Raw genomic sequence first — 25301 nt, forward strand, 5'->3', positions numbered from 1 at the left:
ACACAAGCCCCACCAGATGAATATAAATCTCGCTCTGGCGGGTAGTGTGCTTTCCTTCTTTCTCTACGCTCTTTTTACTCTCGACCACCCATGAACAACCGTAATGCTTTGCAGCAGAGGCAGGTCCTCGGTGGTGGTCAGTCTCCTCTCTCTTATATCTGTTCTTTTTGATTCACTTTCTGTCCTACAGTTCTATCTGGCATCTTGTGAGCTATTTCTTTCTTATCAACGTGTTGTCGTTCGAACTATTGGCAATCAGTGGTGGTGCCGGAACAGTGGTCAGTCAAGTGGGTGATGGCGTTACGTCTGCTATTGGCGGTGTTACCAGTGCTATTGGGAGTGTCACCAGTGCTGCGGGGGGTGTGCTCACTCCCACATCGATGTGTGTTGTGAACCGTGCTGAGCATCAAGCCACTCGCGCTCACACCCCTTCATTATTATAGTCCAACTGCCACAAAGTCTTCCACCTCTACGACCCCGTATGTTCTCGTTTCTTTTCGCTACTCGTTCTTTCTGACGTTCGTAAGGACGGTTTTGACAACCATATCAACTTCTGCTGGCAGGCCTTCAATTTCACCCTCATTCTCTTCAACATCCTCTCCAACGTCCTCTTCATCCACTTCCTCCTCTGCACCGATATCTACATCTGTTTTCGAAACCACATCTGATGGCGTAAAACACACCGTAACTGCCTTTGTAACCGATCCTGCTGCTACCGCTTCTTCCACTCCTCCTCTTGCCAAACAATCCTTCTTGCAAAACAAACCCCTTTCAGGTTTTGTTTTCGCTTTGTGCGGCATCGTCGGTCTCGTTTTGATCATCCTCGTCGCAACCTTTGCTTTCAGGCGGAGGAGGAAGAGGAAACTCGAGAACGAAGCGATCTCCTATGACCCTGGCTCTTTCCACGATGACCTGGAAACACGCCTCGTCGACGGGGAAAGCAGCAGTGATCATCGTGTCAGTTCTGGTCACAACGGAACTGGCCCATACGGAACAACTTACGCTCTAAACCCCCATATGTACTACCAGCAAGGACGTACCCCTGCTCACGGACTACAATACTCGAATTATACTCCCCGCTCCCCGCTTGAGCAGCAACAACAACAGGCTTACGGAACGAGTTACAATGTCGGTGTCGGTGCTCCCTTGCCTCCTTATTCCCCCAACCCTGGATCTTACAGTTCGGAATTATACCGATCTACGTCCCGCGGTTCTGGTCATTCCGTTTCTCCTCCACCACCATTGCCCACTTCTTTGTTAAATGGCGGAGTCAACAAGAGCCCTCTCCCTGCGGCTGTTCGCCCTCCCACTCCACCTCAATTACCCTCGGCATTTGGTGATAACGGAAGTATTGCTGAGAGGCAGAATGTTTCCCCAATTGATTTGAAGGTGCGTGCCTACCTCCATTCTTCCACATCTCTAACCATCCATTTACTAGGTTGCCAACCAATAAGAGCTCGTTGATATAACTCGTTCCATTAAACCCTTCATATTCTTTCGTTGTTGATTTCATGTTGGATACCCCCTCCCCACCGTCAATCCCTCGTTTAACTCCCCCATTCCCTTATTATCTGCTAAACTTGCTTGGCTGTCGCTTGCTGCCTTCGTTTTTTTTTTGTGTTCCTCGATATCTTATTCTTTTTCAACCCATCTATTCTACGTACTCGCAACAAACAATCCAAATACCAAGTCAATGGAAACGGATCGATTGATCCCCAACTTTCTGTAGTCTATTGTTGTTGGACTGTTCGTATCTGGCACCAACTGTTGTGAGTACCATACCAAATTCATTTTCGAGTTGTAGATTTTACTTACCTTTCTGACTCATTCATGGCATCTACAGGTTTCATGTCAATCTCTTTCAGTATCCGTATTCCTATTCCATGTATCTAATTGTTGTTTTGCCCCATCGATATAGTGATAGCATGAGTTGGTATTATAGTTGTACAAAGTACAAATCCTTTTTGTTTTGGAAGACCTCCTCGGAGATCTTATACCTATGTATAAATGTATATCCCAACCGCCGTGGAATACCAATACCATCCGTATCTCTCACCGCTCGCTAGTTCCTCATCTTCTCCCGCTCCCCCTTGCCCTGATCGTTGTCCAATTTGTCGCTTTCGGCACGAGTAGTGCTCCGAACACTAATGTCATCATTTTCATCCCTCTGCTTCCTCCACTCCCTCCGCTCCATGAACCAGACAACCCATGTAATCCCTAACGTAGCAACACTGACACAAATCAACGCGATCATACCCTTCATAAACCTCGGAGCGTCTGAAGCGCGGTAAAAGAGTAATGGCCACCAGGCGTTCACGACGTTGTTCCACATACTATAGGATGGAGAGACAATTGAAGTTGGGGTCAGCGGGAGTTATAAAAAAAAAGGTCGCCCTCACTTCATACTAGCAAGCACGACCGCCCGTTCTTGATCATCGTCAGCACAGATTTCATTCGCCCATCTGAGTTTCCACGACATTTCAATTGAATAGAAAAAGGGATCACGGAAAGGGCGACATACGCAAAAGTCGTCGCCTGTCCTGCAAACGATGCACCCGCCAGATCTGACCCCACAGAAAGATTCAAACACGTGTAACCAACGAGCAGACAAAAAAAAAAAAAGATATGCCAGCTCACAATAGGCGAAAAACACCGCTCCTCTAACCGGGCTCCCCCTCCCGCCCTCTTTATCCCTTTCTGTCCCGCCTAATCCTAGGAGCACTCCACCAGAGATAATACACGCCACAGCCATATACACCAACACAGTCCACCTCTTCCGTGTATAGTCCGTCCAAGTAGCACAGATAAGCGTGCTAGCAATAGCCACCGCTGTAGCTCCAGAAGGATAGAAATCAATCTGTTCGATAGTGTAACCTCCGATGGCTTTGAGATATTGACCCATGATGTTGTTGGATCCTAGGGATTCTATTTCGCCTGATATCGCGAACTGGAACAATTCAATGATTCCCGATTGGGGAAGAGCAAGAAAAAAAAGTAAAAAGCCCACCAATAGGCTACACCACCACCATCTCCACCTCCCTAGCACTCTTTTCGCGAGGCCCATCGAAAACGGGGTCGATCGAACAACTTGTATGTCATCTTTTATTCGACGAGTCGCTAATAGCCTTTCCTCGTCGGACAAATAAAAGGCTTTAGTCATTGCTGGAACGTCAGGGAAGATCCAGAACCCGTATAGCGCGACGGGGAGGGTGATGATCCCGTCTATAATGAATCTGTTGAACAATGGTTCAGATTTCCAGGACGGCCATGAGTCGTAGATGAAAACTTACAGCCATCTCCATCCAGTTCGACCGGCATGGCCGTTTAAATGTCTATTCCGGAGCTGGAAACAAGTTCTAGTTGGGTAAAAGACGTCAAACGCACTTATAAACACCAGCTTGAAGAACTCCAGAAAACCTTAAAGGTGGTAATCGCAAAATAACAATTAGCTCGGAATGTTATAAAAATAGAAAGTTGAATTAGCAAAAACCAAGTTTTCCATCACTTACAGGGTCCCGACTAGACCCGAACTGGTAAAGATTCCAGAACGTTTTCCTAGTTCTCTCGGTTTGTACCAGCTTGGTTTAAATAAACCCGTGGTATGATGTGTTCGAACGAGAGCGCAGGGTTGGGTATGGAGACAACACGGAAAGATCGGAAAGGGCTGAAATGAGTTACTTGCATCGGCCCGAGAGAGTATACTTACTTACGAGCCTAGAATGTAATGGGTGCCAACAAAGGTGGAAGACTCGGCAATACCTTGAAAGAATCGGATAGCATAGATCTAGGAGGAGGAGCGGGGTTGATGATGAGTTGAACGGGTGTATGATGGGTATTGAAAGCGGGAACCGCACACGCAACTTGTTGGACGTTATCGACAGCGCTAGTACTGCACAAAAAAAAACGTGGTTCGAATGAGGAAGAGACCTCCCGAAAAGGTCTAGGAAACGGAACTTGCCAAAAAGTCAAGACGCCCCATACTATTTGCATGGCAGGGAACCAGATTCTAGGTGGTACGACCTGAAGCATCATGTTGTCTATCAGATATCAATGGTGAGTAACAAGGCAGCCGTTATGGAATGTCAGGAGGGTCGAGACTCACTTGGTATCATTCCAACAATGTAACCAGCTGTGAAAATGGAATTGATGTTCTGTTTAAGAAGGTAATGGCATCAGTCAAAGGTCGAGAGTCATTAAGCGTGGCATCGTGCACAATCATCCGATTGGAATCGCTCGATGAGGTCGGTTCAGCTTCTAGAGCTAATGCTTACATTGATATCGGTTCCGCCCATACTGAGCTCTTCCTTCATTCCAGAAACATAGGCGTTGTTAACATTAGACCGGTCTAGATCTAGCGCAGGGTTAAATGGGTGTCGTAGCAGCGCGTGTAGAACGCACAATTCGTGAAATACTGTGAATAAAGGCGTCAATAGCTTTTATGTGATGATAAGAAATTCAATGTACCATGAGACAGCAGTAGGAAAGAATAAACCAATCTAATTTGACAAGAAGCTTTGCCTCCTGATGAGATGGTGGGACCTCTCCCCAAAGGAAGGCGCGAGCATGTCGAGCGAAACCCATAGCACGGGTAAGTCGGACCAGAACAATGGTCTTGTCAAAGCGCGAGGGCGTGTGAATGTTTACGTAACTGAGGATGAATCATGGGCGGCATTGCTTCCGATTGTGCCGAGGACCCGGGTGTCGTGCGAGGTCAGCGCAAAGGCCGTTGACGTAATCGGCTTGCATCTGTACTGCCGGCCTCGTCGGCGCGTTCTGTCGTTCGTTCAGCTTGCGTGGAGAACTCCTTGAAAAGCAGTTGTTCATGGACGAATATGGACGAATATCTGCAAGAATTACAACAAAAAGTAAAGGAAAAAACAAACAAGAGAAAAAACTGAATCACGGATGTATTGATATAGCCGCTTGAGTCATCATCGAGATAACACGTTACATCAATTTCCATCAATTTCCGAAACCTTCATTCCTTTATAATGAGAATCCCAGACAAGCGACAAACTGACTCGGTCCCCCCCCCCCCGCCCTCTCCCTTGTTCCTCGCCCGTGCAACATGCTGTGGTTCACTTTCATCCTTCCCCTCCTCCTTTTCCCGGGTTCTTCAATCGCAGGTCGCGAGTCACGATCTCAAAGTCTTCAAGGTCGATCATACGGGACCCTGCTCACTGTGCGCGATGGAGACCACCATCACAAGGGAACACCTCTACTCGAACTTGATGAGGAAGCCATTCTCCGAGAGCACGACGCTACTCCAGAATCCTACTACACCATTGACTGGGAAGATCCTGAACACGCCCCCGAACGACATCCTGGATTCATGGTCATGCATATTCTCTCCATGTCTGCCGCATTCTTTGTTGCACTGCCTATGGGTGAGTACCCGCGTTCGATAACACGCCTCAGCACCATATCAATACTACCCTGTACTCGATTAGGTATCGCTATGAGAAGTGTCAATCACGCTTGGCATGGTGTCGTTATGGTGTCTTTCTATGGCTTTGCGCTTCTAGGATGTGCCACTAGTGGAATTTACAGAAAGCTCACTCCCAACATGTACGTCTAATACTTTTCGTCCCCTTTAGGCATATTTTTTGACCCTTTCACTCATCAGGTACGAAGGTTAGGCTTGTCGTCACTCGGTCTTACAAGCGAACAGAAACTCATCACTTGTCTCCATCCAGGCAATGTCCACGGAAAGCAAGGTTACCTTCTTCTCACGCTATCAGTCGTCTTAACGACTATCGACCTCCTCAACATATTCCGACGCGTCGTCAGCTTCATCCGAAGTGGTGAGAGATTCCAACCACGCGCTTTCTGGAATCAGGTCGTTCGAGGAAAGGAGGATGCGAATTCGGGAGGCGAAATTGAGCTCGAGTACGCTCATCTCATCGCCGAAGACCCCGAGGAACTTGTCCCTTCACCACCTCTGCCTCACAAGCGCGTCGACTCACCTTCGGACGAACACGGTCCTACCGCTCGTTGGGCAAATGAAGTCAGCCGCCATCGTCGCGATGCTTCAGAAGCCACGCTTTATGGCCCTCGTTCTTCTCATTCTGATGATACGCTGCATGAGACGGACGGTTCTCACTCGCACCATAAACCGGCTTTAATGCGTCGGATTGGGTCCGGGGTATTCGCCACTTCGGAACGTGTTCTGGTATTTTGGGCTTTCGCACAGGTCTTGTCAGGCATCACGGTTTATATTGGTATGTGTCTCTTTTTTTTTAACACCGAAAGTTCTCACTGTTTCTACGAAGGCGGATGCAGAGGGAATTACCTCCAGAGCTGTCTAGCACATTTGATCAAAGGTGGCATTTTCTGGTGTTATGGTCTATTCACTTTCGCCCGCTACCTTGGGACGTTCTCTGAACTGGGATGGGCATGGAACAGAGCGCCGAGAAAGTTTGTCAGCGGTGAATTCGTGGAATCACTTGTCATCTTCTTCTACGGAATCACCAACACTTGGATGGAACGTTTCGGCGCTGAACCGGGATCACCCTTTACTACTAAGCAGATTCAACACATCGGGATTGCTGTAAGCCCCTGACGTCAAACTCGAAATTAGCATGACTCATCACCACACGTGCAGGTCATGTTCTGGTTCGCAGGACTCCTCGGAATGGCGCTCGAATCCAAGCTTGTTCGTCGATGGCTAGCAATGTCTCCGAGACCAACTGCTCAAGATGAGGCTACGCCAGAACCGCCTAGTTATGTCGCAAGTTTCAACCCTTTCCCAGCGCTTGTCATCGGTGTCACCGGAGCAGCCATGGCTGCTCATCACCAAAATTACGTGTTCCAGGTAGATAGGATTATTCAGACGTTATGTGGTTTTATCTAATCACCTTGATCCATAGATCCAAGTCCACCAGCTCTGGGGTGGTCTTCTCCTTGCCTGGGCCGTGTTACGTTGGTTGACCTACTTCTTCCTCTGGGTTAGCCCACCGCAGTCGTATCTGCCTTCCCGCCCGCCGACGGAGGCTTTGGGAAGCTTTTTCCTTGCATGCGGTGGCCTCTGTTTCATGTTATCGAACGAAGAGATTACCTTCGCGGCTATGAGAAGAGGAAGGGATGGTATGTCGCGATGTTTTTGTTCCCTTATACCCTCTCATTATTTCCTAGACGTCATGATGTTCCTCAACGTCGCCGTTGCATTCACCTGTTTCGCTATGGTCTGGACTTTATGCGTCGTCGCCTTCAAAGGGTATCTCAAAGCGAAATTCAAGTACAAGTCGCGTCAGGGCGCTGCTTGATCCACCAAAACAGGAAACCAATTTACATAGTCCTCTATATCACCACGCCTAACTTATCCTTACCTCTTTTGCATATCCTGCGTTCTTGCTGATGCCCATCTTGTTGATTCCCCTCCATTGTAGTTATATCTCTGCTTCTGTCTACCCTCGCTCAAGTGCAGTTCTGATGCACTAGTTTGTATCATGTTATTCTGATCTTTGGTCACCTATAGGCTGTTGTTGTGCTTCTTTTATTTTTAGCAATACATAATAGATGGTTCCCCTCTCCTTCACCACAGCGGTAATTGAAACGAAACATAATCAGCCACTGCCCCCATCCAAACCCAAAACCCAGACCACCCACATCCAACAAAACCCCTCCAACAGCTCTCCCGCACATCAAAATCCGTATGATACAACACACGCGCCAGCTGCGCCGCAGCCAACCCAACTCCCACGTAAAAAGCAGGACCATGAGCATTCAAATACCCTGCAAGTGTGATGAGTGATATTGACGAAACCGAAAGGGCCGAAAGGATAGTTCGTGACTGAGGACCGAAAAGGAGCGCTGTTGACCGTATTCCGACTGTCACGTCGTCTTTTTTGTCCTTTTGAATTGAGGAGATAAGTTAGGTGAAAGGACGGCATATGGATTCCTTCCTACCTGATGGGCATAGATACTGTCGTAAACGAGCGTCCAACAGACTCCGCCTGCGTATAGAGGAAGACAAACGGACCAATCGACTGCACCTGCTACGGCCGACCAACCAAGTAGAGCGCCCCAGTTAAATGCTAGACCTAAATGGGCAGATGAGGATTGATCAACGGTATTAACTCAAACCGGCGATTGTGCTAACCCAAAACGGCCTGAGGCCAGTATGTGACACGTTTCATGAATGGGTATATCGTCACCACTGAAAGGGAAGACGCTCCCAAGAGGATGCTGTTGGTGACTGAGTAAGACAGATACACTAATGGAGTATAGACGACATACCTGTACCAGTTCAACTGAACCAACACGCCCAGACCAGCTGATAACTGTCCCCCAAGAAATATTAACGCTTGAGATTGAGTAAGGTCTCCTCTAGCCAGTGGCCGGCTCCTGGTTCTATCTGGTTGAACGATGAGGAAAAGAGGTACAACCGTAAACCTAGTACACACCGACACCCTTGTCCAGAGACCTATCCCACATGTCGTTGATCGTGCAGCCTGCACCTCGCATGATGACGGCCCCAAGCCCGAATAAGCTGAGGTAGGTCAATGGTGTGATGAATGGCGTTTCAAGGGCGTATGAGGCCATCGTGATTGACCATGCTAGACCGGGATTTTAGAACACGTATCTTCTAACGTCTGAACGTGGCATACCACAGGGATAGAATAACAGTATGGTACCGATAGGTTTGTCAATTCTAGTAAGATATAGGTAGGGACGAATCGAAGCAGGTAGTCGTTCAACCCATGACGAAGGCGACGGCGGGATGTGTTGGGGAGAAGCCGTGTATCTTGGTGGATGATATGAAAACTTTCGCGCCTGAAATCTAGTAGCGGTGGCAATGAGGGTTTTCTGCGGAAATTTACAGTGTCTCTGACATAGAAAATGATGAAGAGTTGAGGGCAGCATGTTGGGTGAAACGCGGGCAGGTGACCTGCGAAGTAGCACGCACAGCATCTTTCTGCATCCGCACTCTTCATTCAGTAGTGTATTTCAATACACGCTGCTGAATACACGAAATTTCACTATAAGAACAAGGTAGGTATACTGCCACCAAGAAGTCGAGGGACAAAACAGAAAGAAATAAACAACACGACGACAGCCGTGATTTCGGTTTCATTTACCACTCCTTCGCGAGCTTGAAGTGCCACGAAAAGTCTGCATGAAATTAACGTCATTTGAACTGAGTGGCACGCGGAGAAGTATACTTGCCGGCATAGATTTCACCGTCATCGTCCTGAACCCGGCTTTTAACATCGTAAGTTCCTGACCTTGCGAGCATTCCAGAGGGAGATTCCTCCGGTTCGAAATTCTTCGTATATGGCTTTTCGTCTGGCGATGGACCATACGAGCCCAACATCTGCTCTAGCTTGTCCACTGAAGAGTGTTCAGTAAGTCGTATGTTGATAGACAGGGCTCAAATGAACACTAACCTTTGATTCCACTCCGTTTCACTACCTGAAGGTAGCGAACTCCCTGGGCAGCTTTTCAATAATCCCGATCGTTACAAAAAAATCAGCGTTAGGTACCGAGATAATGGAATGGTTGACCCTGAAATGAATTCGGACGCTGGAGTGCGTGATCTATGACACAGGAACATCGAGAGAATTCATGCGTAAACTCACTTGTACTCTACACCCTCTTTGATAACGATAGGCTCCTTCTTTGTATTCTGTACTGTTTCCTTGCCGTCTTTCAAATCAAGAACGATGGTCTTGCCGGGAGGAAGGGTATCCGAATGTAATTCCAGCGACAAAACAGTGACCTTGCGAGCTCTTCAGTTGCTTTCGTCCAGCTGAAGAAAAGGCGAAAGACGTACTTTTGGACCAGTGGCAGGAGCAGAACCACCTCCGGTGATTCCTAGAGAGGCCTTCCAGCGTGCCAAACTTTCGTCTTCGGCGTCCAACCGAGCATATTCCTCCGCTGTCTTGGCAGCAGTTGGCTTATAACCTATTCAATACAAGTGTTAGCGGTCATTTCTCTTAGGAACCGCAGTTGAACCTGGTGTGGTGGAGGCTTTGAGATCCTCGTGATCGTCGTGCTAGAGTGGACAAACTTGTTAGCGGCTGGCCATGGAATAAAAAACATGATACTAACGGTTGACATAGTAGAAGTAGAGTCAAATTGTTAGCAGAAAGAGGATGTAGATGGTCGAGTCTTGTGGTTGCACTGATGGTGATCAAGTATCGATGGACAATGAACTACCAAAAATGGCAATTCGACAACACGCCCCTCCTTCAAGCCATTTAATCAATGTCGAATATACAGACTATATATACAGGATACCGGATTACAGATCCTTAACCCGAATAAAGCAAGATATACTAAGGTTTTACACAATTAAGATTAACGTGAAAAATTAGATGAGCTTGAACTCCTTCCTGACGGTCAAATATTTAGGGCCCGATGGACGTCCCGCATCCTCCAAGCGACCTCGACGGTGAAGAAGGATCATGCATGCCTTCTATTGTGAATATCAGACGGCCAAAATTTAAAAGACAGGGGGCGACTTCATACCACCTTTGAACCAGCATTTTCCCTTACTGAGATGAAAACAATTAGGTCCATTGGGACAGACATGGCCCCAGCAACATTTCTCTCCGTATGGACATGGCATTCCTATGTGAGAGTGGACGCGGATGAGCGATAGAACTGCCAAGATGATTAACGATTCACCGTTCTTCAACCAGTTGCATGGCGCTTTCTTCGCGTTACTGGCTAAGGCTGCCAATTGTTCTGGAGTGAGGACGTAGTCGTGAGAGTACCTGCACATCCCAGCCTGGGCCGAATAAATGGGTTGAAAAGGACGGTCATAGAGGAACGACTCACCCCCTTAGAGCACGTCATTAGGTAGTGTTCGTTGCAAGGCGGTGGGGTCTCTACAAAGAAGCATATTTGTGAGGAAGTGCGAGTAACAAATGAGGTAATAGATATGTACGTTTGTGTAGAGGCTGAAACCAGTCTCTAGTCAACCAAACAGCAATCTGAGAGAACTGAAGTCACTTACCAGAGCCAAATCGATGACACGTCCATTACCACGTATAGGCGACTGAGGACTCGCAAGGCCTCCGTTGGAAGGAGCGCTATTAAAGTTTTCCAGTTGCAATGGAGCAGGCCTTGGAGGTTGTCCCAGGAATGTTTGGGTTTCGAGGAATAAACCTTCTACCTCAAGGCCAGAGGGGATTTTGAGCCTCTGGAGTTCGCGGACCGCTTCTGGAGAACCCGAGTGCAGCATCACTACTTTGCCAAGCAGAGCATCTCCTTCTAGGCCACTGAACAATCCGTTATAATTGCGAGTATAACATCCTGAAGTAAACACTCCGGTGACGACTTGAAACCAGAAAAAAGTGGTGGATTAATAGCGTACCACCAACCAACATTCTCAACGTCTGGGGGAAGCAAGCGTAGGTCGCAATATACTCTAGGAATAGACATGGAGTCAGTCACAAAGGAAGGGTGAAGAGGTGTGTATACCTTTAATTTTAGCATCGGCACCACCCTCCCCAGCAACATCAACGATTATAAATCGGGGCGAAGTTTGAGTAAAACCCTGTTCATCGTAGTCATGACCACGGTCCGCAGAGAATGATAGGTGCACCCACAGAGAAGAAAGCGTCAAGCTGCTCATGAGTACAGATGTTCTGGTTAATGAGGGTATTGCGAAGCTGTATCTTGTTAACGAATAGGGTGACCCAGAAAGAAATACGAGTGAAAAGTTGAAGATCTTCCGTGGAGAGATATTCTGCAATAGCCTTAGTCAAGAGTTGTGCAGCCCTCAGTCCTCCTTGAAAGCCGTTAATAAGGAAGACCTGCGAGAAAAAGATCTCATCGCCGTTAAGAACACAATGGATGAGTGGGCTTAAGTCCTGAAGGAGGAAATTATAAGCGTAAAGATAATTCGCACCGAGAAAAAACTACGGACAGTCTGGAAAGCGTCAAGGCTCGAGATTTGCTTGTTCAAGGTTGCAATTTGGATCTTTTGGGTATCGGATGTTTCGACTGCGACACTGTGTGCTCGTTTGTAAAAAGCTAGCTGTAATTCAAGTTCTTCAATCCGGCGTTCGAGTTCGCCATTGTGTTTAACGGTGGAGTCGGCGGCGGCTGCAATTCCAAGGTCGGTGAGAATGGTCGCCTCGAAAAAGAACAAGAACAAGCTCACATATGAGGTTGTGGATGAGGTCTCCCCTGGACGACGAATCATGAACGGCGAAGGTGTGAGGTTATCGATTACACGTACCATACTTGCTGAACTGTGCTCCCCATTAATAAGGCGGGGTTCGCCATTAAGGGCGATGGACGTAGTAGTGAGTAATGAAGGGTTGAGAAAAGTGCGGTGACTTGAGGTGGCTTTAAAAAACGGAAGACAGATAAACTACTTCCTCGAATATATTGCTGACGAAAAGCAATCAGAAAAGGAAGTTCGGGGTGTATCAACCTTAGTCTGTCTTCCAGATCTGAAATGAAACCCGCTGTACGTCAAAAGAACTTCCCATCATGATCATAGAATCTGTTGCATGATGTTCTTACGAACGGCGACGCAAATCGAGGAACAGGATCCCCAGTCTCCCCGTGCTGCTGATCAACTTCTCAAGATGAGGTGGGTCAAGAGGAAGGAGCTAGGATTGCATTTGTGGAACTTGCAGAACAAAAATGAAACCGCTGTGTACGGACGGGTGTGTGAGTTCATGTAAACGCGTGTGGTCACAAAATGTTTGGAAACAGGTCACATCTTTAGCATCAATGGATCCGAGCTGAAGACTTGGATATCAACACTCCCCATCTAAACATACAATAGCAGCAAGACGACACGAGCGAGATTTGAGGCAAGTCATGGTTACTGAGCACTTCCGTATCCATATTTGTAAACACCACTAGCATAAAGGTTAACTTGATTGAATAGTTACAAGCCGAAATAGACAAGCTCATACTAGTTTGAGCCTGTTCCGTGCTGCCTTTAACATGGAATAAAATCATAGTGGAGAGTCCCACATGTACCCTTTTTTTGCGTGAAACATACCGTCAAGAAACCGCGATAGAACGGGAGCTTGAGGAAGGCCTAGCCCATCGTCCTGGCAATTGGCCGAAAGCTTGGCTTTGGATGTAACGGCAGTGCTGTTCCACGGACCACGGCCTTCCAAATCGTGAACGAGTTGAGTTGTCGAGGTGAGGTGGGCTTCGAATTAGATAAAAGCAGGCGGATGTTTCAGGGATTTGGACGTGTGATTGACGCCGTGACGGCGTTCTGAACACGTGCACGTAGCGGCGACTTCCGAATCAATCACGTTGCCGCGTTCGACTGCGCTCTCCTCTCCCCTCACCTTCGCTGGCGACACCCTTGCTCAACTTGCTTCACTTTATTATTATTTTGCTATGTCTCTGTACACCGACCTTACGCTCTCACCCAAGAAGAAGAAGAGATGTCCTCCCGATTCAGACGAAAACACGCTCAGTCCAAAGAAAATGAGGATTGCGTGAGTCAAGCCCTCTTCTAGAGCTTCTGATCTCAATCCATGTCACCTTAGTCCTCCTACTCCACCTCTTTCGCCGCAAAAGGGTCTTTCAGATGAAGATCTCTCTTTGCCTGCACATTTGGCGCGATTACAAACCATCCAAACTGCTCTCCAACATGCCCTTTCCCATGCTCTCGCAACCTGCGCCGTATCTCCCTCCTCAGATACCGGTATTGTCCGAAATGTCTTGAATCACATCTCACTAGGCACTTACACTGGCCTTCCAATTCAATTTACCATCCAAGACCTTAGAAGGCTGTGTTGGTTATGGGAGTGGGACGGTGCAACAGATCCCGACACGCTGAAAGTCGACGATGACGATGAAAATCCGTTCATCGAAAGCTCAGGCCCTCCACCACCCAAAGATTGGTCCCGAGGATCCATGGGCTTCATCGTTAGTGCCGCGTCGCACTTCTCTAAAGGGGAAGCCAAGCGCGTACCTGCGTATGGGATAGGAATTGAGGTCGAAATGGAGGATATGGAAGGAGGCATGGCAGCTGTGGCTCGCTGGACCGCCGCAACTGAATCCCGGCGTCGTGAATTCCACGATAAACTGGTCGCTTGGAATAAGGTAAGCAAGCTGAATCGTGCACATCATCCAACTGATCTTTCTCCGCAGATGCATAGTGAAGCACAAAACGTTCCTTTAGTCCCCTTTGCAAACCTTCCGAAGCTCAGTGTCCCAACCAAATCTTCCTCGCTAACTCGTATGTTTGCCTCCGTCTCCCCCAAGTCAACCTCGTCAAGAGACAAGTCGGAGGTTTTGATACCTCCTTCATCCCCCTCCCGCACACCGCGCGGAAGATCAAGGCTCGACGATTTTGCTGTGCCTGCTCCGATCACACCTTCGTCTCGCTCTTCATCCCCCAGTAAACGCTCAGCGATACTGTCTCCCATGAAGCGTCCCATCATTTCAACACCCTCCAAGCGTGAGATCATAGCATTCAATAAAAATACAGTGCTTTTCCCGTCTACTCCGTCGTCACATGCAGATAATTCTGTCAAACTACTACCTCGCACACCCACGACATCTAATGCTTCAGTAGATGAAATGCTGTCTACACCTACAGAGTCCGGTACTCCACAGACTCCGACTACTTCGCGTCGTCAGGCTCTATATGAACGTATCCGTCAGAGGTCCTTGTCCGCCTCCCCTACTAAACAACGCGACGGACTTACTGCCAAAATGTCCCAAGACCAGATGCTCAAACTAAGTCAAGATGAAATGCGACAACGATGTCTCCTTGGTCGTTTGGGTGGCATGGCCGAGAGCGTTTGGATGTAAACCTTCTTCAATAAACTCGCTGATTCATTCGCTAATCTCTCAGTTTGGCGCTACTAGGCTTTTCAATGCACCCACGGGCGGAACGTTGAGTGCTCCCAACATACGGAAACGACGAGCACTTCCCAAGGTTGAAGTTGCCACTGCGGTAACCAAATCTTCCCCTGTGCCAATCTCGGCAGCAGAGGCGAATGAATCCTTGGACCTTTTGGCGAAACTATGTCCCTTTTTCTTGAAGCCGTTGAACATCACTGGTGAAAGTTGGCTGGAAATGCCGGCTTCAAAATCAGACCCGACAAGCCCCAACAAACCTGGGTCTGCGAGCCCCGGAGGGAAAGACAGTGCCCAAGAGTTGGTCACGCGCAGTCCAAGGCGTGTCAAAAAAGAGGCTGGTGGTTTGAGAGATGTCCGGGAAATTATTCGCCGGGAGCTCGAACTCAGAGACTAAAGAACGTCAATTTAGCTTTATTACCCTCATTCTACGTATCACTCTATCCGTTCACAGCGCTACCCACTACACAACTTTTTCTCAATTGATGAATTCATCTCGATTTGTAGTACATACACATTTGCTTTCCCTAAGTACACCAAACTCCCATTGTTAATGTCACCCGCTTTGTTTTGTTGTCAATCTTAGCGTAGTTCGAGGGTATGTCTCTCCCCCTCCTTTAGCTTTTCCCTGGCTTGCATTTCGAACAGGACACAATCAACTACTGTCCCTTCTCTTCGACTGGTTTCTGCTGCAAAAACTGTCAAATGGCTTCTCAGAACTTCCCCTACATCTGTTCCAAGGACGGACTGATTCCCTGTCCGAACTGCTTCCACGAACGCCCTGATGAGCCCTAAATCGCCTCCACCGTGGCCTCCACCTTCATTTTTCGGTACGTGTGTCGTCGTCTTGCGTTTACTAAAATCCGTGATAGTGTAGTTCAACCCGTCCCCGAGAATTTCTCCATGGGTGAAATGCATTCGGAGTTGCCGATCACATATTGCTGAAGTGAAAGCAACCATCGTGAAAGAAGCAGTTTCACCATTCTCAAATTCGAGATTCACAACTTGATTATCGCAGACATCGTTATCGCTTTCGTACACGCATCTCCCGTACGGGCCCGTTTTCAAGGCGGCGGTGATGTTTTCAATATCTGGAATGCCATCGACAAGCGGAGAGACGGGCCATCCGATTTCCCCGCGAGAAACGCGATCGAGGTATACTAAAGGACGGGTGAGGGTTTTGTCAATGTCCTCGAGGTAGGAAGTGCTGGAATTGATGTAGTACTCACTCCTCTTAGCACTGTACGGGCATTCTGCTTCAGCGTTGCAATCGAAGCAACGCTCTGAGTCACCCGCTTGTATTGGTTTTCCTGAAGGCCTGAAATGTTGCAAGGAACCGAAGGATGATACTTTCTTGGGCGTGGACTTTCCAAACCAATGACATATAATGTCAATGTCACTTGCGAGGAGTAATATGGGCGAGGTCTACATGAGAATGACAGATGTGGACGACTTACTGGCAACTTTTGGTTAATAAGGAAAAAGAACTGTTTTTCTCTTTCGCCCAGTTTCCCCGGACAAATGAATGGGCAAAGTGGTAGTGCCCAACAGGCTCAACTTGCACGATATTAACCAACTTGCCTAAATTGCCAGATCGTACTATCTTGGTAATTTCTTGACTATAAGGGGAATACCTCATGACTGTTCACGAGAAATATCCTTTACTGCTGTGCGGTGAAGAAGAAACGAGGGCGGCATACCATGTCCCATTCCAAAAATTATGCCTGCTCTTTTGATCGCATCCTCGATTCGAATACAGTCGTTTAGATCTGTTGCCATCGGTTTTTCGCAGAGAATGTGATAGCCTTGTTCTGCAAATGCCAAGGCAGCCTCGACATGTAGATGATCTTGAAGAGTTATAACGACCGCGTCTGCAAGGCGCTTTCCAATGGTACCGATAGTTTCCGCAGATGCACTATGTAGATCCTTCCATGTGTGAAATACCAACGTCTCGTCGACACTGTGGGTTTCTGAAAAGATCTTTCGAGCTTGAGGACGGGGCTCAGCAATAGCTACAATTTTGCATGCATCGGGGCATTCTAGAGCATATCTAGCATATGCCTGAGGGAAGCAGTGATTAAAGCGTCGATAGCGGCGGCACTGCCAAATGATACACACCTTTCCCCGTTGGCCACAACCAACGATGGCAAGAGTGACTGGTTCGAAAAGATACTTTGCTCCAATGTCAGACGTTGAAGACTGGTAAGGTGATTCTTTCTGACGAACAGATTTTCGCCATAGATTCTTCGTGCCGGATAGAATAGAGGAAGCCATGTTGACTGTTGACTGCGGCGTTGCATCTCCCTTTTGTATTGATTCAGCAAAGGGCGCTGGCGCTTATTTGATGCCTCGTATCCTTCCACGTCTAATCAAGAAATTGGCTGAGAACCCTCCACGTTTGTCTGAACGATTCCAACACGACAGCTTACGCGCAAATAAAATATCGCTGCGGAGACCTGTACCAACTGCGCCATCCTTCAATCCGGAAGACTATCCAAAGTCCATCTTGATCTCATCGAAAAATCCAGTTTCCAACTCGGGCGAATATATACACCACAAGTCGTTACCACCTCGTATATGCGTAGGAAAACGTGTCAATACGAAGGATTCGAAGAATTATGGACATGATGCTCCAAGAGAGATGACCGAGGAAGAACGGGGGTGGTGGTCTAGTCCATATCGTGTGTATGGTTGCAAATTTCACCATTCAGTTTATCTTACCACCTCCCAGTTCGAATGCTTGCCTCTCCAATACGGCGTTGTCTTGTGACAGGACAGTATCTTCCTTCAGGTGCTTTATGTCCGTTCTACTCGTCTAGCGACCCTATTAAATACCCTCAAGACTTTCTGGTCCGTTTGAGCCTCATGAAGTTGCCATCCTCGCGGCCATTACGATTTCTTCACCCCAACCTTCAAATTCCCTCATTACTGGTCCCCGACGGTTTACAACATCCAAAGTTCCAAGTTAGACGCTCTGGAACGTCTGTGTACATGTTGTGTTCAAAGGCAGCACTTGTGAAAATGAAAGAAAGAAGCAAGTGCTCCTCTACCGTTTGTTCCTCGCAGTGGTGATGAGTACTCCCTTCAGGTTTACACCAGCGTTTTGGTACCGAAGTACACGCATTTCTCGGGGAACAGATACGGCATTTACTTCGATTGAGAGTTCTCCAGGAACTTCAATTAGTCTACGAACAGCTTAGGTTTCGGCCTAGAAAGATGGCCAACCAGACGCTTATACGGAGACTAACGCGAAGCGAATGGAAGGAGTTGCAGTCCTCCGGGGTCGCCTTGATTGAAAATGCCATTGCGATTCTCGTTGTCCCGCCGGTTAATCGTGATCATATCACAAAAGCGAGGCCTGAACCATCGATGGCATCCTCACCGCCGTCTAATGTATCAAGCAACCGAACACAGGACGCCACCTCCCGCCCCATATCAGTATTTTATCCAGCGTCTTCCAACAATCCTCAACAATCCTCTAGTGGTCCTAAACCTCTTGCCGCTCACCAAATTCCACTTTACCATAGCGGCTCCATGTTTCCGGAGCCTACACAACGTGCTGCCCTCCATAAGATTCTATCCGATATCTTGACTGTGGAGCGTAGAGCACGTTATGGCACCAACCTCGGTCGAGCCGAAGAAAAACCCAGCCACGCTTTCGCGTTGCTTTCAAACGAGGTAACGATACAGCATGCGGACATAGCTGCTGTTGGCGTCGCGTTATGGAGAGTGCGTATGTTTGAAGGGTTAGGGTGCGGGGGAAAGTCTGGCTGGATGAAACGAACCAAGTATCGTTCTGTGGTGGAATTTGAATAATTTATATTCAAGACGTGTGGGGTTGATATGTGAGGATTGTACTACACTAGAACTTACATCGCGAATACCTACACCTCGACAGCCATAGGTACCACATCCCTATTTATGGTAGGCTTCTTTGCTTCACCAAGGACCTCTCTTCCCTCCCAGAACCTTGGTAGTTCATCTCCGGGGACGAACAGGCGCTCTACCTTGTCTTCAGTGATGACGCACATCCGAATACATCCTCCCGATGAGCCATCGCGGGACATTGCCAAAGCCAGAGCTAGGAAACACTGCGTTATTGCAAAGATTGTCTCGACGGCATTTTACTCACTGTTCTTAACGAAGTTTATGGTTTCATCTCTCCCCCATCCTTCCTGGTAAGTAGCGTCACAGTAACCATAAACATATGTTGAGCCAGAACCTTGAAACCAGAGAGGATCGATGGTAAGTTATAGTGGCCACAACGGTGAGGGCTTGTCAGCTCACCTCCGATAGCCCATGGCTGACGGAAAAGACCACCACCAAGTGGGATATTATACACGCTTGGACCACCCGACTCGTCCCAACCCGCGACAATGATACCTGCGCTGAGTTGGTCCTTATTTTGGTAGCACATTTTCTCCATCAATGAAGCTGCGGTGAGCACTGCAGGGGCCGATCCCAGGCTCTGTCTGTCGTCAAAACTTGAGCCGCCGTATGTGTTTCTATAATACAGAAACATACGCTTGCATCTGGAGGTAATAATGGCCCATATCCGCAATGGCTTGTGTATCTGCTGCTGAACCGGATCGACAACAGTAGACACGGTCGTGGAGGAAGGTAAGCTTGTCTGTTACCCGATTGGCCTAAGATAATCCTTTAGATATGAAGGATATTTAGTAAAGATAGGACTGAGAATCACGATGTAGCTTCCGGTGGTCGTTCTACTGTCAGCCCCAATAACGACACCGCCTTCGAATTGGACGGCCATAATTGAGGTCTGAGAGGAATAAATTAGCGTGCTGTCTAGGCCAATAAAATACCGAATACGCACACCGAGGTTAACTTCGCCATTCTTGATCTGTTGCATGTCGATGTGGTCCATGTTGAAGGAGTCAAATGTGTGAAAATAGAGGCTGACGCGTCTCCTTGCCTTGAGACGCGTCAGCCACTATCAGCCACTAGTACTCCTCGTCTTCCTCCCTATATCACCTATGACATCCAACCAACTTCGGACACTCTACGAGGAGTTACAAAAATCTTTCAATGCAAACGATCTCAATAAATGTGGAACTTTACTTCCAAAGCTCAAGGAAATTAGGTTCTCGCCCAAGTACCAGAAAACTCGCTGATGGTCATCATTTCAGATCGGACTAATTGAAGCTGGACTACTTATACCAGAAGGAGACCCCAATCCAAACGACCTAGTCATTGCTCGTTCGTCCATAATAAATCCTATATGCCGCTCCTGTGTTGATACTACATGCAGGTGATATCCTTGAAATTGGTGCATTGTGGAGCATTCGGACGCGGGACGTGCCTTCATTCGACCGTTACTTCTCGCAGATCCAGACCTTCTACACCGATTACAGGTCGGTACTTTCACATTTTCTGAATGGCTGATTTTTAGTCCTTCAACCCAGCTCGATTCTTCAACCATCGAAACGCGAATATCCCCTCCGAGGACTGAACCTCATTCGACTTCTCACTCAAAATCGCATAGCCGATTTCCATACAACACTCGAAAGTTTGCCATTGTCTGCGGACCAAATTGGAGAAAACCCCTACATTCGACATCCCGTCAACCTGGAGCAATGGTTAATGGAAGGGAGCTATAGCAAGGTTTGGAATGCAAGAGAGGAGGCACCGACCGAAGAGTACAAATTGTTTGTTGACAGTCTAATGGGTACTATTAGGTCGGTTATTTCTTGTGCTTCCTTCTTTGCTACGGACTCATTGACCTCGTCACTGCAGAAATGAAATAGCCAGTTGCGAAGAAGCAGCGTATGAGACACTCCCCTTGAAAGATGCCGCGACTTTACTGTTCTTTACCAATCAATCAGAGTTCCTGTCGTTTGCGAAACAGGTTAGGAGGTCAATTCTTAAGCTCTCTGAATCCGTAAATTGATAATTTCGCTGTGTCTGTAGCGGGGATGGCAGGTGGATCTAGGCGCATCAACGATAACATTTACTCGTATGGGCGAGGAACAAACAGAGATACCGAAAGAGAAGCTCATTGCCGCTTCCCTTGCATATGCTCGCGAGCTAGAACAGATTGTTTAGAGTTCGTTTCCGTTCCAATCTATCTCCAACGAGGGAGGAAACCGACGTCTTTGTCTAGTTGAATGAAATTATCATGAAGGAGAATTGAAATGTACAGTGTAAACAGATTGCTACTCGAGATCCTCCTCCAACGCTGCCCTCGCTTTGGCGTCTGCTTCGGCAAATAGATCTTTCGGGACCGGGAGATGAAGCCCATTCGTCTCATCACCGATCCATGACATCTCCAGCTCAAAATGTTTCTCTGCTTTATCGTGGACGAGATGTATACTAAATCGACAAGTTAGATCCGGCAATCGTCCAGAAGATAGCATTCACGCTTACATCCGGGCGGCCTCCATTGCTGCTTGGCGCGTTGTAAGTTCGGAGAGGTTCAACTTCTCCAGCTCAGTCTTAGCGAGCTGGCGACCTTTGCCAACCGCAGCTCCGTAGTATCCCTAAATTAGAATCTTTAGATGAGATAGAACAATGGATTATGATGATCGACTCACGTAAAAGACACCACTAGGCTCAATGACATATAACGATGGTCCGTTCTCATCAATACCCCCAACGATTGTGCTTATCCCGAATGGACGAACGGAAGAGTACAAGGTATATACTTGCATGTATGAGCCTAACCGATCTGCAAGATACTGTTTAACAGTCAGTATTATGAATATGACTGAATGATGAAATTTAGTCCCGCACTTTCAACGGTGCTGGAGCCCGGAAGTTATCACGATAACTTGCAGATTCATCTCTGGCCCTGTTCGCCAATTGTCTTCCGTCGGCTAGGAGTCCTGCAGTAGCCTATGTAAAATGGTCTATATAAAAAACCAAAGGCGCATTGAGCGATTGCAAAAGTTCACTCACCATAGCGACATGTTTGTCGATAGCCTGTATTCGACGGTTTGCCTCCGGTATCAAAAGTTTCGAATGTACCAGCTTTTCTACAGCCAGCACAACACCGTCCTTGACTCTTAGTCCTATTGCAGTCCTAAACAGTCGAAAGATTCGTTTGAGATCGATAGATAGCGTTGCGGTTGATCCTACCCTGAATTCTCGACTGCTTTGTTCGCATACTCGACCTGAATTGCGCAACATTAGACGGTGGACAGATAAATCATTGATCTACATACCTGGAATATACGCCCGTCTGGAGAATATGTGCTTGCGGAGAGATCGTAGCCAGTGCCGATGGAAGTCATGGTGGTTACTGCAGGAGGGGACGCGCAAGCGACGCGTCCTTCCCAAGACTGTGGGAAAGTCGCGTCTTTGAAATGGACAACGAGGAACTCACCCAACACCCGATATTTTCTGTCTCTCAATCACTCGACTCATCGACTCAAGATGAATCCTTACTCGAGCTCTCTACAAGCTCGTTTCCTCTGTTTATTCAGAGTAATACATCGTCAAAGGATACTCAACCCTTGGGAAGACGGAGAGTCATGGTGTTAAGGGATACTGACTTGGTGGTTGCGACTGGGAAAGAATTACGGATGGCTTCTCTCGGGGATGCAAAAGCTAACAACAACTCTACTAAGTCATACAAAGTCTGTCTTTCTTGAATTGGTTGAGAACGTGACATTCATCCACATTCTTTCTAGACTCTGCATACCCCAAACATCCAGTTTGACATACACCAGATATGCCTAAACTCAAGTGGGAAACTTCTGGCAGTTGCTGGTGCTTATCAAGTTGCCGTTGTTGTACTTCCACGGTCAGGTTATTCGCGACTGGTACCCACTGCCATCGACTGCAAGTATGGTGTCTTGGTGTCTTGAATGGGTGATCAGGCTGTATTAAAATCGCTTTCCTAGGTCTGTACAGATAGGACAGTTCTATCACGCAAGTGGAGATGCAGTACCTATAGTCAAGGTTGAATGGCACCCGTGGGGGGAGTCGGGGTCTACGTTGATGGTAATGACTATAGACGGAAAACTTCGGTGAGTTGACGAATACATATATCGTTGCTTTCTAACACGACGAAGAGAATATGATATTTCACGAGACACCGATGAACCTCAACAAGTCCTATTGTTCGTTCCGGATAGGAAACCTGGAAGATCTTATATTGCTGAAGACCCTTCGGAACGCGAGGTAGCTTCCTTTACACTAGGGAAGGGTCATGCCGACTGGGGACCTTTGACTGTATACGCAGTCATGAGGTCCGGAGACGTCTATGCTATATGCCCCTACATGCCTAAAAATGCGTGAGTTGCACTGTCTCCCTTTCCTCATCTTTGCTGAAAGCTAGTTCTATAGATCGGTTCCCTCTGCATATGTTCATTCCCTGGAATGTTTTATATCTGCCAAGCAGGAGTTCCTTTTACAGACTTGGTCTTTCTCATCCAGCAACTTGTCGACGTTATACGATTACCAACGAAGATACGTTGCGGCCCTCTTGAAACAGCTTCCACCAGGGACCGTCTTTCCCGCCCCGTCGCGATCTATCTTCATGCACCCTCCGAGCATCGTTAAATCATGCCCTACTCGCCAAGGGCCCTTCCTTCTTCAACCCTCTCCGAGAATACTTGAAGGCGGCGACGGCGGCGACGCCACTGATATAGCATATCTCTCCGTAGGATGTGGTCATGAAAAGGAATCAGAAGTCGAAGAAGCATCTGCTGAAAGCCTCGGGTTCGTGTTTATCACATATCAAGACGGTAAGGTGGATCTCTGTCTCGATGTAGAAAAGGTCGAAGCGAGGTGGGAGAGTAAACAAGTAGCTTTTCCTCGGGAGCTTCTTTTTCATTCTTTCACATTGATGATTTACGTTTAGATTCCTTCTTCTGACCTCCCCATGCTTGCTGTTTACGAAAGTATCGACCTGGGCCTTGTGTCGTTACTGAACTCGCTGTCGTCTTCAACGCCGAACCACTCGGTCTTGGATCTACTACGGGGCAACCGCCCTGTCATTACTCCGGATCCAGTGCACTCCGACACTGTATACGTGTACCATGCATTTGGTGTTCATGCACTCAATCTGCAGCCCGTCCTGCAAAATCTTTTGCCTGCCGAGGAAGATTCGAATCAGAATATCCAGCTCGGTGCCAGCACAATCATCCAACCTGTGTTATCGACTTTCTCTGTCGAACGAAAGTGAGCGTTTACTTAGCACCTTTGACGCCAACCCGTTGAGCTTCTGCAGGTCGTCCAATCCCGTGATAGCAGTTGCTGTCCCAGACGATGTTTACCTCTCCTACAGCCTGTTAATTCTGACTTCCGCCATGCGAATAACCACGTTCTCCCTAAATCCTCGCGTCGATCTATCGCTGCCCATATCACAGCCTCCTAGGCCCAAGGCAAATGAATTAGATTCGGATTCTCAGCCTTTGAAACCTTTGGAGGGACCGTCGGGGTATGTGTCTCTTCTTGGCTCAGAACCGTGGAAACCCCCACTCGCTCTGTCGAGATTCACTGGCCTTCCGTCCAACCCTCAACTGTCATCACCGAGTTCTGCAAAACAAGTGGACTTTATGCTAACTCCGGACACTCTCCGGTATCTCGCATCAACAGTAGCTCATCTTAGTGGTCAGATACACGAGATTCAACTTGCGTATCGTGGAGCAGAAGGCCGGGCTGCCCTGCAGACTCAGGAATTCATTAGATTATGTGGCAAATGTCAAGAGCTTCAAGGCTTAGTTGATAAGCTCAGAGGTCCCAGGCGTCAAGCAAGCGAAGCTCGATTACAACAGGCGCAGGAGCAACGAACGGCGCTCTTGCGAAGGCTTGACCATATGCTACAGAACATGATGGAAGGAGCCTCTCCTGAATTAAGCGAGCACGAAACCAAATGGTTTGAAGAGCTTAAACGAATGAAAGATGAAGTGGTGGGGCTCGGGCGGTACGATGGGGGATCGTTGGAGAGTAGGATCAATTTGGTGAGCATTTTCCGACCTTCCATGGGTCGCCGGCGTCTGACCATGTGTAGCTACAACGGGAATATGCCCGCTTGACGCCTCAGTTGAAAGCTATTCTGGGGAAAGAACGGGAACGACGAGCGAAGATGGCAGAAACAAACAAAAGTTTAGGTTTCTCGCAAGCATTCGAATTCGGGCAAAGGTCGAATCAAGAGTGAGTACAGTTTCCATGACTTACACTATCTGACCCTTTCAATAGGCGCGCAAGGATATCCGAGTTGGAGCAGCAGGTTCTCGACCTGGCAGCACAGTTTGATATCTCTTTGGGCCGCAACCCACCATAGCATCTTATTGTCTCATACAGTACTTTCCCTCTCTCCCTCCAATGTTATTCATGAAAATTTATTCCATGGCAAGTACAAGGTAAAAGAGCAAAAAGTGTTTATTAATACACATAGCGGACTAAACAATTTAGCCATTACGAATCCTCGAAATAAAAGTGTAGACGTACAATCGGGATTTTGCTTATCAGTCAGATCGTCAAAAGCTTGTCTGTGATTGAGATGTTCGTCCTTCGAAAGCATTCAAAGTTAACAT

At 47.7% G+C, this 25301-nt stretch overlaps 13 protein-coding genes across 13 annotated transcripts; 6 read left to right on the top strand and 7 right to left on the bottom strand.

The window, feature by feature from the left end:
• Positions 1–90: 90 nt before the first annotated feature.
• On the top strand, positions 91–1453 carry E1B28_004495 (uncharacterized protein; the record flags this gene model as incomplete). Its single annotated transcript, XM_043148985.1, has 6 exons — positions 91–136; positions 191–206; positions 260–382; positions 444–479; positions 528–1389; positions 1439–1453. The coding sequence occupies 6 exons, from the start codon at positions 91–93 to the stop codon at positions 1451–1453; spliced, it is 1098 nt and encodes a 365-aa protein (XP_043013587.1).
• Positions 1454–1843: 390 nt separating this feature from the next.
• Positions 1844–4612, bottom strand: E1B28_004496 (uncharacterized protein). Its single transcript, XM_043148986.1, has 15 exons — positions 4465–4612; positions 4399–4411; positions 4272–4351; positions 4103–4151; positions 3959–4037; positions 3862–3889; positions 3711–3784; positions 3510–3578; positions 3385–3417; positions 3291–3332; positions 3008–3233; positions 2638–2947; positions 2522–2564; positions 2400–2462; positions 1844–2333 (listed from the first exon to the last, which is right to left on the bottom strand). The coding sequence occupies exons 1-15, from the start codon at positions 4579–4581 to the stop codon at positions 2063–2065; spliced, it is 1497 nt and encodes a 498-aa protein (XP_043013588.1). The 5' UTR covers positions 4582–4612; the 3' UTR covers positions 1844–2062.
• A 456-nt stretch (positions 4613–5068) lies between these two features.
• On the top strand, positions 5069–7265 carry E1B28_004497 (uncharacterized protein; the record flags this gene model as incomplete). The annotated part of the gene is made up of 8 exons (XM_043148987.1): positions 5069–5387; positions 5451–5568; positions 5627–5634; positions 5697–6221; positions 6273–6550; positions 6605–6814; positions 6870–7086; positions 7135–7265. 8 exons carry the CDS (start codon positions 5069–5071, stop codon positions 7263–7265), a joined length of 1806 nt encoding a protein of 601 aa, XP_043013589.1.
• A 269-nt stretch (positions 7266–7534) lies between these two features.
• On the bottom strand, positions 7535–8544 carry E1B28_004498 (uncharacterized protein; the record flags this gene model as incomplete). The annotated part of the gene is made up of 5 exons (XM_043148988.1): positions 7535–7852; positions 7909–8042; positions 8102–8187; positions 8239–8356; positions 8406–8544. The coding sequence occupies 5 exons, from the start codon at positions 8542–8544 to the stop codon at positions 7535–7537; spliced, it is 795 nt and encodes a 264-aa protein (XP_043013590.1).
• Positions 8545–9076: 532 nt separating this feature from the next.
• On the bottom strand, positions 9077–10062 carry E1B28_004499 (uncharacterized protein; the record flags this gene model as incomplete). The annotated part of the gene is made up of 8 exons (XM_043148989.1): positions 9077–9114; positions 9169–9333; positions 9390–9432; positions 9486–9525; positions 9582–9721; positions 9776–9906; positions 9958–9997; positions 10054–10062. 8 exons carry the CDS (start codon positions 10060–10062, stop codon positions 9077–9079), a joined length of 606 nt encoding a protein of 201 aa, XP_043013591.1.
• Positions 10063–10835: 773 nt separating this feature from the next.
• Positions 10836–12196, bottom strand: E1B28_004500 (uncharacterized protein; the record flags this gene model as incomplete). The annotated part of the gene is made up of 6 exons (XM_043148990.1): positions 10836–10907; positions 10964–11262; positions 11324–11377; positions 11431–11506; positions 11559–11822; positions 11879–12196. 6 exons carry the CDS (start codon positions 12194–12196, stop codon positions 10836–10838), a joined length of 1083 nt encoding a protein of 360 aa, XP_043013592.1.
• A 1052-nt stretch (positions 12197–13248) lies between these two features.
• E1B28_004501 (uncharacterized protein) lies at positions 13249–15196 on the top strand (the record flags this gene model as incomplete). Its single annotated transcript, XM_043148991.1, has 4 exons — positions 13249–13427; positions 13479–14037; positions 14086–14747; positions 14809–15196. Exons 1-4 carry the CDS (start codon positions 13327–13329, stop codon positions 15194–15196), a joined length of 1710 nt encoding a protein of 569 aa, XP_043013593.1. The 5' UTR covers positions 13249–13326.
• Positions 15197–15381: 185 nt separating this feature from the next.
• Positions 15382–17092, bottom strand: E1B28_004502 (uncharacterized protein; the record flags this gene model as incomplete). Its single annotated transcript, XM_043148992.1, has 6 exons — positions 17026–17092; positions 16918–16971; positions 16500–16860; positions 16257–16440; positions 16029–16198; positions 15382–15959 (listed from the first exon to the last, which is right to left on the bottom strand). The coding sequence occupies exons 1-6, from the start codon at positions 17071–17073 to the stop codon at positions 15382–15384; spliced, it is 1395 nt and encodes a 464-aa protein (XP_043013594.1). The 5' UTR covers positions 17074–17092.
• A 51-nt stretch (positions 17093–17143) lies between these two features.
• E1B28_004503 (uncharacterized protein) lies at positions 17144–18615 on the top strand (the record flags this gene model as incomplete). The annotated part of the gene is made up of 4 exons (XM_043148993.1): positions 17144–17480; positions 17531–17590; positions 17642–17833; positions 17888–18615. The coding sequence occupies 4 exons, from the start codon at positions 17144–17146 to the stop codon at positions 18613–18615; spliced, it is 1317 nt and encodes a 438-aa protein (XP_043013595.1).
• A 68-nt stretch (positions 18616–18683) lies between these two features.
• Positions 18684–19726, bottom strand: PSMB6 (Proteasome subunit beta type-6; the record flags this gene model as incomplete). The annotated part of the gene is made up of 6 exons (XM_043148994.1): positions 19634–19726; positions 19502–19579; positions 19324–19445; positions 19087–19271; positions 18932–19021; positions 18684–18880 (listed from the first exon to the last, which is right to left on the bottom strand). Exons 1-6 carry the CDS (start codon positions 19682–19684, stop codon positions 18684–18686), a joined length of 723 nt encoding a protein of 240 aa, XP_043013596.1. The 5' UTR covers positions 19685–19726.
• A 674-nt stretch (positions 19727–20400) lies between these two features.
• Positions 20401–20862, top strand: E1B28_004505 (uncharacterized protein; the record flags this gene model as incomplete). Its single annotated transcript, XM_043148995.1, has 3 exons — positions 20401–20495; positions 20554–20665; positions 20728–20862. 3 exons carry the CDS (start codon positions 20401–20403, stop codon positions 20860–20862), a joined length of 342 nt encoding a protein of 113 aa, XP_043013597.1.
• Positions 20863–20910: 48 nt separating this feature from the next.
• Positions 20911–22068, bottom strand: E1B28_004506 (uncharacterized protein). The gene is made up of 7 exons (XM_043148996.1): positions 21981–22068; positions 21895–21929; positions 21715–21838; positions 21550–21651; positions 21351–21494; positions 21184–21296; positions 20911–21129 (listed from the first exon to the last, which is right to left on the bottom strand). The coding sequence occupies exons 1-7, from the start codon at positions 22047–22049 to the stop codon at positions 20973–20975; spliced, it is 744 nt and encodes a 247-aa protein (XP_043013598.1). The 5' UTR covers positions 22050–22068; the 3' UTR covers positions 20911–20972.
• A 53-nt stretch (positions 22069–22121) lies between these two features.
• Positions 22122–25048, top strand: E1B28_004507 (uncharacterized protein; the record flags this gene model as incomplete). Its single annotated transcript, XM_043148997.1, has 9 exons — positions 22122–22394; positions 22449–22603; positions 22662–22787; positions 22833–23054; positions 23107–23566; positions 23624–23943; positions 23993–24725; positions 24776–24918; positions 24964–25048. The coding sequence occupies 9 exons, from the start codon at positions 22122–22124 to the stop codon at positions 25046–25048; spliced, it is 2517 nt and encodes an 838-aa protein (XP_043013599.1).
• Positions 25049–25301: the final 253 nt, after the last annotated feature.

This window comes from Marasmius oreades, chromosome 2, assembly GCF_018924745.1.
Source record: "Marasmius oreades isolate 03SP1 chromosome 2, whole genome shotgun sequence".
Taxonomy (NCBI): Eukaryota; Fungi; Basidiomycota; class Agaricomycetes; order Agaricales; family Marasmiaceae; genus Marasmius; species Marasmius oreades.